Source organism: Carcharodon carcharias, chromosome 11 (assembly GCF_017639515.1).
Source record: "Carcharodon carcharias isolate sCarCar2 chromosome 11, sCarCar2.pri, whole genome shotgun sequence".
NCBI classification, from domain to species: Eukaryota; Metazoa; Chordata; class Chondrichthyes; order Lamniformes; family Lamnidae; genus Carcharodon; species Carcharodon carcharias.
Window position 1 is genome coordinate 77986693 of NC_054477.1, and position 17362 is coordinate 78004054.

At 41.0% G+C, this 17362-nt stretch overlaps 1 protein-coding gene across 5 annotated transcripts in view; it reads right to left on the minus strand.

The window, feature by feature from the left end:
* Nucleotides 1–13080: 13080 nt before the first annotated feature.
* The window catches only part of tenm4 (teneurin transmembrane protein 4), a 523453-nt gene continuing 519171 nt past the window's right edge, over nt 13081–17362 (minus strand). For all 5 annotated transcript variants that reach the window (XM_041199170.1, XM_041199166.1, XM_041199169.1 and 2 more), the window contains one exon: nt 13081–13839. In XM_041199170.1, coding sequence (XP_041055104.1) covers nt 13081–13839 — 759 coding nt within the window. The remainder of the gene's footprint in view (nt 13840–17362) is intronic.

Here is a 17362-nt window from a genome sequence, read left to right on the forward strand (position 1 = left end):
GCCTTGTAGATGGTGGACAGGCTTTGGGGACTCAGGTGATGAGTTACTCATCGCACGATTCTTAGCATCTGACCTGCTCTTGTAGCCACAGTATTTATATGGCTATTCCTGTTCAATTTCAGGTCAATGGTAACCCCAGGATGTTGATAGTAGGGAACTCAGTGATGGTAATGCCATTGAACATCAAGGGGCGATGGTTGGATTCTCTCTTGTTGGAGATAGTCATTGTCTGACACTTGTGCAGCCCGAATGTTACTTGTCAGCCCAAGCCTGGATATTTTCCAGGTCTTGCTGCATTTGGACATGGACTGCGTCAGTATCTGAGGAGTCGCGAATGGTGCTGAACATTGCGCACTCATCAGCGAGCATCCCCACTTTTGACCTAATGACGGAAAGAACGTCATTGATGAAACAGCTGAAGATGGTTGGACCTAGGACGCTACCCTGAGGAACTCCTGCAGTGATGTCCTGGTGCTGAGGTGATTAACCTCCAATAACCACAACCAACTTCCTTTGTGCTAGGTATGACTCCAACCAGCGGAGAATTTTTCCTCTGATTCCCATTGACTCCAGTTTTGCCAGGGCTCCTTGATGCCACACTCAGTCAAATGTGGCCTTGGTGTCAAGGGCAGTCACTTTCACTTCACCTCAGTAGTTCAGTTCTTTTGTCCATGTTTGAGCCAAGGCTGTAATGAGGTCAGGAGCTGAGTGGCCCTGGTGGAACCCAAACTGTGCGTCAGTGAGCAGGTTATTGCTAAGCAAGTGCATTGTTGATGACCCCTTCCATTACTTTACTGACGATGGAGATTGGACTGAAGAAGTGGTAATTGGCCGGATTGAATTTGTCCTGTTTCTTGTGTACAAGACATACCTGGGCAATTTTCCACATAGCTGGCTAGGTGGCAGTGTTGTTTCTGTACTGGAACAGCTTGGTTGGAGGCGCAGCAAGTTCTGGAGCACAAATCTTTAGTACAATTGCCGGAATATTGTCAGGCCCCATAGCCTTTGCAATATCTAGTGCCTTCAGCCATTTCTTGATATCACGTGGAGTGAATTGACTGGCATTTCTGATGCTGGGGACCTCTGGAGGAGTCCGAGATGGATCATCCACTCACATTTGTAGCAAATGCTTCAGCCTTATCTTTTGCACTGATGTGTTGGCTCCTCCATCATTGAGGATAAAGATTTTTGTGGAGCCTCCTCCAGTTTGTTGTTTAATTGTCCACCACCATTCACAATCGGATGTAGCAGGACTGCAGAGCTTAGATTAGATCCGTTAGTTGTGGGATTGCTTAGTCTATCACTTGCTACTTATGCTTTTTGGCATAAGTGTTACAGCTTCACCAGATTGACACCTCATTTTTAGGTCTGCCTAGTGCTGCGCCTGGCATCTCCTCCTGTATCTCTCCTTCACTGAACCAGGGTTGATCCTCTGGTTTGATGGTAATGATAGTGCAGGATATGCCATGAAGTTACAGATAGTGCTCGAATACAATTCTGCTGCTGATGACCCACAATGATGGTCACTCCTACCGATATTGTCATGGACAGATGCATCTGCGGCAGGCAGGTTGGTGAGGATGAGCTCAAGTAAGTTTTTCCCTCTTGTTGGTTCCCTCACCACCTGCCACAGACCCAGTTTAGCAGCGCAGTCGGTAGAGGTGCTACCGACATTGAAGTCCCCCACCCAGAGTACATCTATGTCCTTCCAACCTTCAGTGCTTCCTCCAAGTGGTGTTCAACATGGAGGAGTGCTGATTCATCAGCTGAGGGAGGGAGAGTGGTACGTGGTAATCAGAAGGAGGTTTCCTTGCCCATGTTTGACCTGATGACATGAGACTTCATGTGGTCCAGAGTCAATGTTAAGGACTCCCAGGGCAACTCCGTCCCGACTGTATACCACGGTGCTGCGTCTGTCCTGCCGGTGGGACAGGACATATTGGCCAACAGATTTCCTTCCCAAAGGGCATTAATGAACCAGTTGGGTTTTTACAACAATCGACAATGGTCGACAGTGGCTTCATGGTCATCATTAGACTTTTAATTCTAGATTTGCCATGATGGGATTCAAACCCAGGTCCCTAGAGCATTATCCTGAGTCTCTGGATTACTAGTCCAGCAACAATACCACTACACCATCACCTCTACTTTCAAACCTAGCTTCTTTCGATGAGTCAAAGCCTCCAGACCAGGTATCTCCAATTCAACTAAATCCCACACATACACAAAAACACACTGGGCAAAATTTTGCCCTTGGTGGGCAAGCGGGCCCCACAGGCTTGGCGGTAGGCAGACAGCCAACCCCCACCGCTGAAACGGGGCCCGCCGCCATTTTGAGTGGGTGCGCCAATTGCGGCCTTCCTGTGCAGGGGGAGGGAATCCCCAGCTGTCAAAGTGCGCTCTTTCGTGCATGCACACGAAAGAGTGCACTGCTCCCTGAGACTAAGTGCTGTCTCAGGGAGGTTAGTGACAGTGCACATAAGTTAAAAAAAAGAAAAATAAAAAATATTATTAACATGTCCCCCTCATGTGACAATGTCACACAAGATGGGACATGTTAATAAAAACGATATAAACTTTATTAAAATTTTAAAAAATGGACATGAATCCTCATCCCGCTAGTGGATGAGGTTTCCTGTATTATCAGGAGCCCACTGGGGCTCCTGGCCTTCCCACCAGCCTTAAGGTTGGACGGGCAGGTCTTTAATGATCTTAATGAGCTTGTCAATGGCCTTAATTGCCCATTGACAAGTCAGCGGGTGGACAGCTGATTTCGTTGTCCGCCCGCTTTCCTAAAAATTTAAAAAGGACCGGGATGATGTCGGGGGTTCCTCCTGACGTCATTCCGCGTCATTTTCCCGTCGGCAAGCGGGGCCCGCCCCCAAACTGCCAACAGGAAAATTCTGGCCACTCAATCCAAACCCCACTAGTAGCCTACTTTTACAATAAATCACTCTAACATTGAGAATTATTATACTTAGTGACAATCCCTCCTCATGAGATAATGAACTGTCATAATTTAAGAAGATGACTTCATTTTCTTAATCCACCTTACACCGTCTCCTATACTTATCTAAGTAATTCATACTATTACATTACCTGATTCATGCGTTAACATAACAATATATATATATATATATACACACACACAAATCCTTGGTATCGACAGATCAACAGGTGCTCCTGACATGTCTTCCTTCTTCCTTAAGCGAGGTTTCCCACCCACGGTGGTTGACCGGACCCTCAACCGTGTCCAGCCCAGCTCCCGCGCCTCTGCCCTCACACCTTCCTTTCCCTCCTAGAACTATGATAGGGTCCCCCTTATCCTCACATTTCACCCCATCAGCCTCCGCATTCAAAGGATCATCCTCCACCTTTTCCGCCAACTCCAGCATGATGCCACCACCCAACACATCTTCCCTTCACCACCCCCCTCCCCCCCATGTCAGCATTCTGCAGGGACCGTTCCCTCCGGGACACCCTGGTCCACTCCTCCATCATCTTCTACAGCTCAACCCCCTCTCACAGCGCCTTCCCATGCAATCGCAGAATGTGCAACACATGTCCCTTCACTTTCCCCCTCCTCACCGTCCAAGGGCCAAACATTCCTTTCAAGTTGCACTTCCCTCAATTTGGTCTACTGCATTCACTGCTCCCAATGCAGTCTCCTCTACATTGCAGAGTCCAAATGCAGAGTGGGTGACCACTTTGAAGAACACCTTCAGTCTGTCTGCAAGCATGACCCAGACCTTCCTGCCGCTTGCCATTTCAACACACCTCCCTACTCTCACGCCCACATGTCTGTCCTTGGCCTACTGCAATATTCCAGTGAAGTTCAACGCAAACTGGAGGAACAGCACCTCATCTTCCGACTAAGCATTTTACAGCCTTGCGGACTTCGCATTAAGTTCAACAACTTCAGATCATGAGCTCTCTCCTCCATCCTCACCACTTTTTGATCCCTTTTTTCAAATATTTATTTTTAAATTTTTACATGTATTTTTTCCCACGTATTTCTATTATTATTTTTAAACTTCATTTCCATTCATTGTTTTATCCCTGCCTTTTAGCCTATTTCAATATTTTCTCCCACACCGTCCCCTCCCCCTACTAGGGCCTTGTCACTTGCTCATCCTGCTTGCCACTCTTAATGTCACCATCAGCATCTCCTTTAGCCAGTATCACCACCATTAACACCCCTTTGACCTTTTGTTTATGCCGCATCCCCAAAAATCATCTCAGTCCAGTGCCAGGGTTTAAATGACCAATTTTCGTTGAGCTTTAAACTCTTGACAATGAATCTGCAGTTAGATTATCGTGTCCAGCCACATGTGTAATCTGTAAATGAAGTGGTTACAGTAATAAACTATATCTGAATAGCCTTGCACTTTGGTCTTGAAATTTGTCCAGAAATTTTAAAGGAATGTGGTCTGTATGATCAATTATTTCTGGTGAATTGTTTCAACATAAACCTCGAAATGCTGCAACACTAACACCAGACCCAGAGTCTTTCGGTTTCATCTTCTTGCAACAGTATGGCCTCAATGCATATATATCTTGCGTCAATGGCCAACTTAAACTGCTTGGCATAATTGGGGACTGCCAAAACTGGTGTCGTAGTCAATACAGTTTCCAAACTGTCAAATGCCTTCTGACACTTCTGAGTCCATTGAAACTTCTTGTTCTTTCTTTATAGCTTAGTCAATGGAGCAACCACACTGCTAAAATCTTTGGGAAAACCCACTCATGCCCAGAAAATCTGAAAACTTCTCATTTTCTTGTAGGAATGGAGAAATCCATGATAACTTTGACTTTCACATCTCTCTGAGCCACCTTACCATGTCCAACGGTAAGGCTTAGATATGTGACTTGCACTTTTGCAAATTCACTTTTAGCCAAGTTTGTCACAACATTAGCTCCTTGTGGTTGACTAAATAATTATTTCAGATGTTGTAAATGCTCCTCCCACAACTGACTGAAAACTATCAAGTTATCAATATAAACAGCACAATTGCTCAGTCCTGCAATTATTTTATTTGTCAGTCTTTGAAATTTTGCAGGTGCATTTTTCATACCAAATGGCATGACTTTAAACTGATATAATCCATCTGGCATCACAAAAGCCGATTTCTCCTTTGCTCTCTCCAATAATGGTACTTGCCAATATCCTCTCAGCAAATCAATCTTTGTGATAAACTTTGATTGTCCCGCTTTCTCAATGCAATCTTCCAACTGTAGTATAGGAAAAGAATCTGCTTTTGTCACTGCATTCAACTTTCAAAATCTACACACAGTCTTTGTGTTCCACCTGATTTCAGTACCATCACAATACGCGAACTTATGTTACTGCAACTAGGCTCAATGATGTCATTTTGAAGCATGAATTCAATTTGTTTCTGTACTTGTGATAACTTTGCCGGATTTAACCTATAAGGATGTTGCCTTAGCGAAGATTAAACCTCTACAGACACATCATAAATAGCTAAATTTGTCCTTCCCAGCTTATTTCCACAAATATCTTTGTGTGACCACAATAGCTTTTCCAAATCACTTTGACGCTTGTCTGGAAGGTAACTCGATATTACATTTAAATTTTCAAGTACCTCCCTAATTATCCAATTTGATTAGAGGAAAATCAATTTCAGAATACTTTGTTGCTATCTCTTTCTCCTTATCTACCACCACTAATATTTCCTTTTGGTCCTCTTCCCTGTCAAAATACTTTTAAAGCATATTTACATAACACACCCACTGCTTCTTTCTTCAATCTGCAGTTTTTATTAAATAATTTACTTCACAGTTGCTTTCTGATCCTGTAAGGCCCACTAAACCTTACCTTTAATGAGTCACCCAGTAAGTGTAATAAGACTAACACTTTTCCCCCAGCAACAAAACTAATAGCTGTGGCTCATCTACCTGCCTTCTCTTTCATCACTTGCTGCAATATCTTTAAATGTTCCCTGGCTAACTCACATGCTCTGTTCAATCTTTCTCTGAAGTTTGATACATAATCTGGGAAAGTAGTTTCTGAATTTTGACCTACCAATTCTCATGAATCAATTTCAGTGGTCCCCTTACCTCATGACCATAGACTAATTCAAAAGGACTAAATCCAGTTGATGCATTAGGAGCATCCCTAATAGCAAGTAACAAGAATGGAATTCCCCTATCCCAATCATGAGGATAGTCTGACTATACACCCTCATCATAGTTTTTAAAGTTTGATGCTATCTTTCCAATGCACCTTGCGATTCAAGTGGTATGCTGTTGACCTAAACTGTTTTATCCCCAAAGTGTTCATTAGTTCCTTAAACAGCTGTGACATGAAATTTGAACCCTGATCTGATTGTATTACTTTTGGTAACCCATAGCTTGTAAAAGATTTAGTCAACTTTTTCACAATTCTCTTTGTTGTAATATTTCTCAAAAGGTATTGCTTCAGGAAACCTTGTAGACACATCCATTATTGTCAGTAAGTACTGATTTCCACTTTTATTCTTATGGAGGGGTCCTACACAATCAATCATTACCCAAGTAAAAGGTTCTTCAAATGCTCGAATTGGAATGAAATGTGTCGGCTTAATCACTGTCTGTAGTTTCCCTATCACCTGACATATGTGACACAGAATTTGACTACATCTCTATGCAATCCAAGCCAAAAAAAGTTTTTTTGTATTTTTGCCTGTCTTTCTAATTCCTAAATGTCCCCCCATTGGAATTTTATAAGCAATTCTCTGTGTCTGATTTCTGTATCCAAATGGTATAACAATCTGATGTACTTCCATCCAGTTTTCATCTGCTGAAACCTAATATGGCTGCTGTTTTCTCATCAACACACTACCTTTAAAGCAATAACATTCAGCAATACATTTTGCTCTGTTTGAGTAGGCTGTCTGATATAACTGTTTTATTTATGGATCCTTTTCCTGTAACTCTACCAACTGCCTTGAGTTAACTACCTCAGCTGTATTCTCTTCTATTCTTTCTTCCTGAGCAATCTTATCAAAGACAATGTCAGCTAATTGAAATTCAACACCTGTTACCCGCCTTTTAACTTCCTCTTCTTCCTGTTTCAGCTGTGAGCTTGTGATCTTGTTACCACACAATCTGGAAACAATCCAGGATGCTCTTTCTGCAACACTTCTGTCAAAATCACCCACATCTGTGACCCAGCTATATCATTACCCAAAATAAATTGAACCTTTGCAATGAGCAATTTTTTCCACTACTCCAACAAACACCTCACCTATTTTCCACTTACTCTTTAAATTTACCTTTCAGAATGGAATCTATTTAGCATCTCCATGGACCCCACTAATTATCACCTGTTCCTGAAATACTCCCTCTGAACAAATATCACTAACCCACAACATTAAGAATTGACTAGTCCCTATGTCTCTTAAAATTTTAATATCTTTACCTACTCCATCCTGTACATATGGAAAGACTTACCCTTCACATACAAATTCTTTAAGTATTCCTGCAACCTGCTCCTCAGAACTTCCTTGGGTAAATTGTGAATATGTTCCCACTTCTTTAACTAACACTGATTCTTCCTGTTTTACTTATACACAAACCACTGTTTTTCCTGTGCCTGAACCTCAGAATCCACAGTACCTTTACTTCCAGAACTCTTCTGCAAACCAATAATTATGACAAATTTTCCCTGTAATTTCCAACACAATGATTCTGTGTGCCCATCTTTATTACCATGAAAACACGATGTTCGAGTGTCACTTCTACCCTCAGCACCTTCCTTTTCAGCCTGAGAAAAAACTGTGAATTTCTACCTACTCCCCCTCTTTCCTTACTACCCACCTTCCTTTTACCATCCCAATTTCTATCCTTCTCTCATTTAAATGAGTGATGAAAACTAACTCATAATCATAAGCTATTTCTGCTGCTTGTCCGACTGTTTTGATCCTCTGTTCCTCCACATGAGTTCTCACTACCGAAGGAATTGAATCTTTAAATTCCTCCAAAAGAGTTACTCCTCTAAAGCTGCATATGTTGTTTCTATATTTATTGCCTGTATCCATTGGTCAAAATTACTTTGTTTTACTCTCTCAAATTCAATATAAGTTTGCCCAGGCTGTTTTCTTATATTTCTGAATTTCTGTCTGTATGTCTTAGGAACCAACTCATTTGCACTCAAAATAGCCTTTTTTTGACCCCATCATAATCCACTGACAATGAAAGATGAACCTCATTTGCTCTACCCACTCACCTAGATTGTAACAGCAATGTCCAGTTTTCTTGTGGCTATTTCAACTGTTTAATTATCTTCTCAAATGAAATAAACAATGCCTCCACATTTGTTTCTTCAAATTTTGGCAGAGCTTGCACAAATTTAAACATCTCCCCATTGGGTTTTAGGTTAACGTTCTTTTCAACAGAACTTTCCTCAGCATCTAAGGTCTCTTTTTTGAAGTCTAGCTTTTTAAGTTGGCACTCTCTTTTTCTTTCCTTCTTTCTTTCCTCCATTGCTAACTTTTCACCCTGGAGATCAAGTTTTTGCATTTCCATTTCTTTTTGAAGTAATCTATTTCCCTTTCTTTTTCTGCTGCCTCTAGCCTTTTCAATTCCAATTGTTTTTCCTTTGCCTCCAATACAAGTTTTTTCAGTTCCTTTGCTTGTTCAAATTCAAGCTTCTTCATTTCTAACTGAAGTCTCACTACCTCCAGTTGTGACACACTAGTGTCAGGCGTCACTTCCAACTTTGAATGTTGTGCTATCACTTCAACTATGTCTGCTTTTTTTTGCCCCTACAGGTAACCTCAACTGCAACTTATTCACCAACTGTTAGCTTACCCTTAGAAACTTTTTGTAACCCAGTAAGAGTTCTATCTTCTGCTTCCAAAAAAGTTTTAGCCATGGATACAGCCATTTTTGCAGTCATTCCACTTTAAAAATCCCTCACACCAACTCCTGAATTCAAAGTGCTTCTCATACTCTTAACATTAAGATTCACTAACTCCAAACCAATTAAGGAATTTCAATAATCCCGGATGAATCCCCAATTTGTTATGACATGGCAGTTGGTGTGTGCCAGGCAGATCAAATCTACGAGGGAAACTTGATCACGCTATCACAATGGTTTTGCAATTTGCATTTATCTTGAGATGCGTGCCGTGAATTCAGAAGTAATAAGTCCACCAAGACGTCAGAGATTTTAAGAAACTAAACATTTATTAACAAGAGAAAAGATCTCAAGCACATACATAGGTCTACAAATTACTACTATAATAATTCCTAAAACCCCTAATTAATCTGGCTTCCAATTAATCTGGCTTGCTGTTAAGGCAACATTAAAAAAAATAGATTTCAAAAACAGATCCAGACAAGTCAACACAATACCCTGGACCATAGAATTCAAAGTGGCTTTTCCCAGCTTCAGTTTCTGCAGACATCAGTCTTAATGCACAAATACAATGCCTTTTCTAACACATAAGCCTCATTCTCCTTTATACATGTTTCTCACTTTTAATATATCTCCCATTGTTCCCATATGTCTTTGGACTTTACCTTTTTCATAATATAAATCTTTTCATGGTGCTAATATTGTCAGGAACCTTTGGGAAAAATAAACACACTGCTTGGCCTAGCTTTTCTGGCTAGGTGTAAACATCCTACCATCTCTTTGAAATTCAAACTGCCCTGATTTATTTAAAAATGCAAATTCTTCTCACCTTACGTTCTAAGACTTCAGCCATGTTTACGTATTTAGCATTTGAAACTGGCTTCTTTTGATGAGTCAAAGCCTCCAGACCAGCTGTCACACTCAAATGCGCACACGAACACACACACACACACTAACTATCCAAACCCCACTATTAACCTACTTTTACAATAAGTCACAATATTATGAGAATTATTGTAATTTTGAGACAATGGCCAAACATTTACATAACTTCATCTTGCGAATTACAAAGATATCAGAAGGGACCTGTACGGTCTGGAAGTGACTTCACCTCCCCCACCCCCCCAGCAATCAGTTTAAACAAATGTGAATAACCCATCTCCTGAATTATTCACAGTTATCCAGACACAATCTGTATATTCAGGTGGGTGTGGACCAAGCCATTAGACATAATCACTTTGTACAATAGACCAAAGATGAGAAGTGGACTCCATCAGCCATGTAATCTAAGCACATTAAACAATGGACCTGGAATAAGAGTTCCCCATCTTGCTGTGACTATACTTGGTAAGTGGCCAGTTAGTGAATGAGGGTCATGTGATGAGCAAGCTAACCCTTTGTATTTAAAGAAACTGCTTTTCTAAGGTAGGTCAGACAGAAGGAGAAAGAACATGTGTGGGTAATAGCCAGAAGAGAACTTGCAGTCCCTCTCTCTCTGCAGCCATTCTGCAAGTGTGTGCCCTGCCAGTATTTGACCAGCCAAACACCACAAGCAGCATCTTCAACACAAACCAGTCACTGACTTCAGAGGAAAAGACAGAGATCATTTGTCAAGGTTTTAAATCATCTCAATGCAAAATCCAGAAAATCATCAAACCCGGCCCGAATCCATTCAGCACATCAATTTACAAGAATGGTATATGATTGACTTTCCTTTGCAGACTCTTAAAACAATTTAGCTTACCCTCGATCCTTGTAAATGTCTTCTATGTGTGTGTGAATCTCTTGGATGCATGTGTGAGTGTGAGTTGGAGTGTTTTCTATTTTTATATATCAGGTTTTAAGGACAGTAACTATTATTTGTTTCTTTTAAAACTTACAAGAAAATGTATGTGCGCGCTTTTATTGCACTTAAACACTCACTAAATTGGCAAGCAAGTTGTTTTAAATAAACACCTTTTGCAGTCAATGGAGAGGTGGAAAGATAGGGGAACCATTCTATCACTTCTCACTGGCTGTAACAATAAGATACATATAATACTTCATGGTTTCAGAGAGGAACCATTCCTGGTGAAACATATTTGTCCACTGCAAGCATTTAATGTCAATCTCAACAATAAATTCAAAACTGAGCTTTGGACCTGTCTCAGAATATTAATTATCTGTAATAGCTTTGTCAGAGTGGCCTCACATTGTGTTGGTTCACCAAGATACTGCGCCCTGGAGTGGTTGGATATATGCTTGCATCCATGATTTACCACAAGATAAATCCTTTGGCCTTGATGTTATGGGAAGACACAATGAACAGATGCTTAGCAACATCTTACAAAGGTGATGTGAAAACTGGGTAGCAGTTACCTCTCAATGTTGGATTGTGCACAAAAAATTAGCAATGATCTGGGAAAACATTACCCTTTCTAGAAGGTATAGGGCATACTTAACATAAGAAAAATAAAACATGTAAAAAATGGATAAAATTAAATTATGCACAATATTTTGAAGTTATTCTGAAAGTTCTTTTTAAAATATCCAACTGTAATTTTTCTCACTATAGATTCTGATCAGTTATCACTGAAAGGGTTAATAGGTATTAGTTCACTTCCATCGTAATTGTGAATCATTGCTATCAAAAAGTACAAAGATTAACCCCCCACTGTATGCTAACAGCTGTTTTTATTTGTTGTGCACATTAAATCATCCACTCCTCATAAGGGAGACATTCAATCTGCTGCAGACAGGGTGTTCTTGTGGTCTAAAAATGATTGCAGTATATGATACAAATGCAGAAAATATAAAATAACATATGAATAGGAATTGGTCATTATAGTAAGTCGGGGGACTATATAATACTTTCATTTAACAGTATAACACACCATTTATGATGATTAAACTTCTGATTATATGAATATGAAATCAGAAAAATTTGCCCAAAATAAATCACTATATTGTAAACATTAAGATAATAAGAAATAGAGGTTTGTGATGTTTGCACTGTAACAAAGCAATAATCATGAAACTGCTCCTAAGGTCAAATCACATTGGGTCACAATAATAATAAGATATTAATATTGTGATGCATATATGTATATAAAGACACACACAAAAACACTGCCCAATCCCTAAACACATATTAGACCAGTCAGAGAACATTAAACATTTCCTTAAAACCTAAAGAAAAATGAAAATAATACTATTAGCAGCCAATAACTAATGTTAATTGGGCACTTTAACAGGCTCAGTTAGATAGAGGCATTCAAGGTTTTCAATACCTGATTCTTGTGCTGCAGATTACATCTAAATTGGTTAAGTGAGAGATGGGATTTTTCATACTGCACCACCCAATCCCATTGTGATCAAAACTAAACAATTAATTGAGTCAGAGAATAAATGAATAAACAAAAGAAATATGGATTTTTAAATCTTTTAATAAAAAGTCAAACTTAAAAAATTAAAATAAACTGTAAACAATGATTGAAGAGAAACAGAAGCAATAAAACAGACACACAATTAAAAAGAAAATTAAACTAAAACGTTTTCAGGCTCGCAACTTACCTACAATATGACTTCTGATTGAAATCAAGCAAAAGAAATTCAAAACACAAATTAACCTTTTTTATTTCCACTGAAGACTACACAGGGACACTGCTGTAGTAGTTCTAAAAGTTATCTACATTTGCATTTATTTACAGCCTTGCTTATTTACACAATCAGAATACAGTGTTAGAAACATAAGGGTTGAGATTTGTCTCAAATTCAAATTAGAACCGTAGGAAAGTTCTCACATGAGTTGTTGCTTTCGGCGCCGATATAAAATACAGATGTAGTCCTTTGCTGCATTGAAATACATCTCATAAGGAGTGCCAAAGAATTAACAAAAGAGGTCTATGATAATCCTTTGAATTTTTAAGTGGTTACTGGGAGATCACATTTCATTAATAGTAATGTGTCTTGCACTCTTGGTTCTGACCTTGAAACTGTCTGTAAACCAATAGCTCACAGTTCTCATATTGTTAGAAAATAGCAAAAATTCACTGTGATCACACTACTGCAAAATACCTTCTGCTTAATGCAAAATGTGTGAAGACAAAAAGAAAAAAAACTCAGCACGTTGCAGAATTTACAGTGCAACGGTTTTAAAAATAATTGTAACAACACAGCCTGAAAAATGGCCACATAAGCAGCTGTCTTTGGCAAAGTGGTTGGCACATAGTCCTTTACTGTTACCTCTTGCCCATTTCACTCTGTCTCATGAAATGAATATTATTTACACTGTCTGACAATTCAGGGTATTGCTCAACAGTTTTTATAAAATAGCCATCATAGCCTTGCACCCTGCCAGTGATCAGAAGCTGCTGTTTTTCTCCCTCTGTCCATGAGCGAATGCCTTCCTCTCCATCTTGCAACCTTTGCTGTTCCCGAATCCAGGCCTGTGCTACAGCTCGCTGCCTGGCCAACTCCAAGACACGAGCCTTCTCTTCATCCATGGATGTCCCATATCGTGTATTTAAACATAGCAAACCATATTGAAGTTTAATATCAGTGTATCTTCTAGTCCTTCCATTCAGAACAGTATTAATTTGAGATACGGTAACATTAACTCCATTCTCCAAGGTTCGTCTTCCACCACTTAGGCCCAAAATGGTGAGATCCCTTTCTGCAGGCCCCACTTTAACAAAATAATGTGTGTCCACACCATCAATGGTGAAGTGGAAATCTTCCAGATAGTAGGCATTATTTAACACCGCAGCGACTCTCCTGCCATCCTCATTGGCAACACTAATGATATCAGTGCTTACTCTGCCGCCTCTCACAGCAAATTTCACCCCTTTGCCCAGGATTGAACCACTTGTTGCAAACTTCTTCAGCTGTGGTTTTGGCTGACACCCAGCTCCACTCCCTCCATAAATCCGGCCAAAGTGCTCTACTGTAACAAAGGCTTTGAGTTGCTTCTGTACTACACACTGGACTCCTAAAATAGACTAGTGAAAAGAGGAAAATCATTAGCAAACATATTCAGCAAAATAAAAGCCTTATTCACAACATAGGAACACAATCTCCTTTTGCAAGTCTTCTCTTATGGTCTGGTTAATAGTTTCAAAATTATTGCCGACAGCTTCATGATAAAATTTTGTGATGAAACTCTTTACTAAGATTGATCACCACACGTTTTGAAAATTGAGCCTTTTAATAAAACCTCATGTAGTAAAACTGAGTACGTGTTTAAAGGGATTAGAACAAGATGAGATTTTTCAACAAATAATTTATTAATCATTATTTAGCATGTTGATTACTTTAATATTGAACAGAAATACCAGTGTTGAGTTTCTTGGTCCACTCATGAAATGGAAAAAAAAAATGCTTCTATGAGGAAAAACAATTTCAAATGTCTGTCAAGATTTGGCTTAAAGCTTATATTTCTCTGGCTGGGGACTTAAATGCTCAATAATAGAGTTGCTGGACATTGAGTAATAGAACATGCATGCAACAGGTCTGGATGCAAATAAAAGCCGACGCCCTAGCTTCTTTCCACAGTAGTGCATAAAATTCTGCAATATTTTGGAACATTTGAAGAAAACCTACCAACTCTGAGAACAAAATGATCCTACCTCCAGGAGCCATTAGTATATTCTAATGTCACCAAACAGAAATGTATCAATACTGGCTACCTCAAAGGTCTTTGCAGATCTCCTATGAAGGTTGTCTATATGCACTTCTCTTAATTGTCTTGTGGTATATATTTTAAATATATCTCAACATGTAGTTAAGTACAACAGTGATGCTGAAATACAAAGTACAGAATGATCTAATCATAAGCAAGAGAAATACTTGAATCTGCAAAGTACTGGAACGTTAATTTCCCTGAACTTTATTTTAATTTGTTTGCAGCATGTAAGTGCATTGCCAAGGCAGCACTTATTGCCCATTCCTAGATCTCGTAAGCAAGCGGTCATGGGGACTTCTTGACCTGCTGCAATTCATTAGGGTATTTCAATGCTGTGGGAAGGGCAAAACTTGATTGGAGAGATTCCAACAAGGAGCTGCAGGTGATGAAAAAAGTCAGGGATTTTGGAGAGGATATGGAGGTTCGAGATGGGCTAATATTATTTGCAAGGCTTGAACAGTTTTAAACTAGACAGGGACAAAAGTTGAGGAGGTGGTATATTTGCAATGCCAGCTAGCATGGGCCCCCAAAGGGAAAACTTCTCTTGTGATTCTCTTCATAAATTGTCCCATTTATTGAACTGAGTTTCACAACTTACCATGGCAGAATTTGAATGCATAGGGCTGAATTTTCCAGCAGGCGGTCAAAGCCCATTATTGGGAACATATGTGGGTCCTGACCCCGGTGGTTTCCAAGTCCCACCCTGTTGCGCTGGAGGCAGCTAATTAACAGGTTGCCTCTGGGAGCCCCATCCATCTAGGAATGGCATGTGGGCTGTGGAGGTGAGGGGCCCAATTGAAGTGGCCAAGTCTATAGGCAGCCAGCAGCCCTACTGGGAGAGGGGAGTGCTGTCAATGCAGGCGGAGGCACCCTCTGAAGACCTCAAATTGCAGCTGTGACCCTCTGGCAGTTGTGGCTCCAGGAGGGGGGAGGGATTTAAAGAAAATATCAATGGTCCCTCTTGCCTGCTGCCTGGAGGTAATGGCTGGGCTTCAGCCTCAGCAGGGGGTCTGTCCACTGTAGGGAAGTGCTTAAGTGGATACTTCATGTTAATTAGTTAGTCACTGCTGTTGGGGAGTAGCTGGTGCTGGTCAGGCCCCGCCTCCAGCAAGATTGTTTGGAGGCGGAAACGTATGGGGAGCCACTCAGATGCAAGATTATTAATTAGGCTCTTAGCCCCCCTCCAAACCAGTTTCTGTGGGTCCGGGAAAATTCAGTTCAAAATTGCTGGGTTGCTAATATCATATGCTAACCACAACATGACTAAATACCATTAACATAATGGGGGAATTATTTGGTAAGGCCCAAAGAGGTCTGGGATTGCGATGGGTGATTTATCTGCACTGCGCCCATTCCTTCTGATGCAGGCAGCACACAAGCTTCATAAAAACAAAAAAACTGCGGATGCTGGAAATCCAAAACAAAAACAGAATTACTTGGAAAAACTCAGCAGGTCTGGCAGCATCGGCGGAGAAGAAAAGAGTTGATGTTTCGAGTCCTCGTCACCCTTCGACAGAACTTGAGTTCGAGTCCAAGAAAGAGTTGAAATATAAGCTGGTTTAAGGTGGTGGGGGGGGGGCGCGGAGAGAGAGAGAGAGAGAGAGAAGTGGAGGGGGTTGGTGTGGTTGTAGGGACAAACAAGCAGTGATAGAAGCAGATCATCAAAAGATGTCACCAACACTCCACTTCTCTCTCACTCTCTCTCTCTCCGCCCCCCCCCCACACACCTTAAACCAGCTTATATTTCAACTCTTTCTTGGACTCGAACTCAAGTTCTGTCGAAGGGTCACGAGGACTCAAAACGTCAACTCTTTTCTTCTCCGCCGATGCTGCCAGACCTGCTGAGTTTTTCCAGGTAACACAAGCTTCATGCTGTCTGCAAATATAAATGATAGCAGTGTGTGAAGCACTGCATTTCTCATCAGGAGATCCCAGTTTGTGCAAGGCTAACACCATCTCATAGCTAGCCTGCGGGCTTTATGGCTGGCCTGCACGCCTTAAACCTGGCTGCACGCCTTAAAGCTGGCCTGCACACCTTAAGGCTGGCCTGCACACCTTAAGGCTGGCCTGCACTTCTGCATTCTGACTGCCGTAGCTGCTGGAATTACTGCCAAAACCATTCTGACTAATGGTGCAAAAGAGCAGGGAGCAAATTCCAAGGTTCTTCGATGCACCAATGAAGGCCTTAGTGCAGGAGGTGGAGAGGAGGGGAGAGGTTGTCTATCCACAAGGAGTCCCTTCAGACAGACACTGCAAAGGCAGTGGGAGCATAAAGCAGTCATGGTCAATGCCAGCAGTGCAGCCCCGAGGACCAGGATGCAGTGACAAAAGAAGTTCAATGACCTCACACAAGTGGTTAAGGTCAGTGAATGCATTTTCAAATGCCATATCCTTACAAATGATCCACCAGCCTCACACACTGCTCCATTCACCAGCTCACTCTTCACTTATCACCAACAATCTCTATCAACCAGGATTCATACTTTATATTCATAGCTTCAACTCACCCTCCCACAATTTGCACTGCTGCAAACCTCACATCCGCATCTCTAGCTTGCATACACTGCCAGCTATTAACTAGGATGGGCAAGTCACTCAGGCACATTGCACCACATTCACTGACACATTTCCCTCTCTCTGGCGCAGGACAACCTGGTGCATTAGCTGTAGACTGCAACACCAAACCGACAGGGAACAGGCATAGCTGCATGCTCTTGTCACAATGGAGGAGATGGTTCTCCTCCAAGCCACTCACCATCCTGACTTGGAAATATATCGGCGTTCCTTCACTGTCACTGGGTCATTCCCTTCCTAACAGAGCTGTGGGTGTACTTACACCA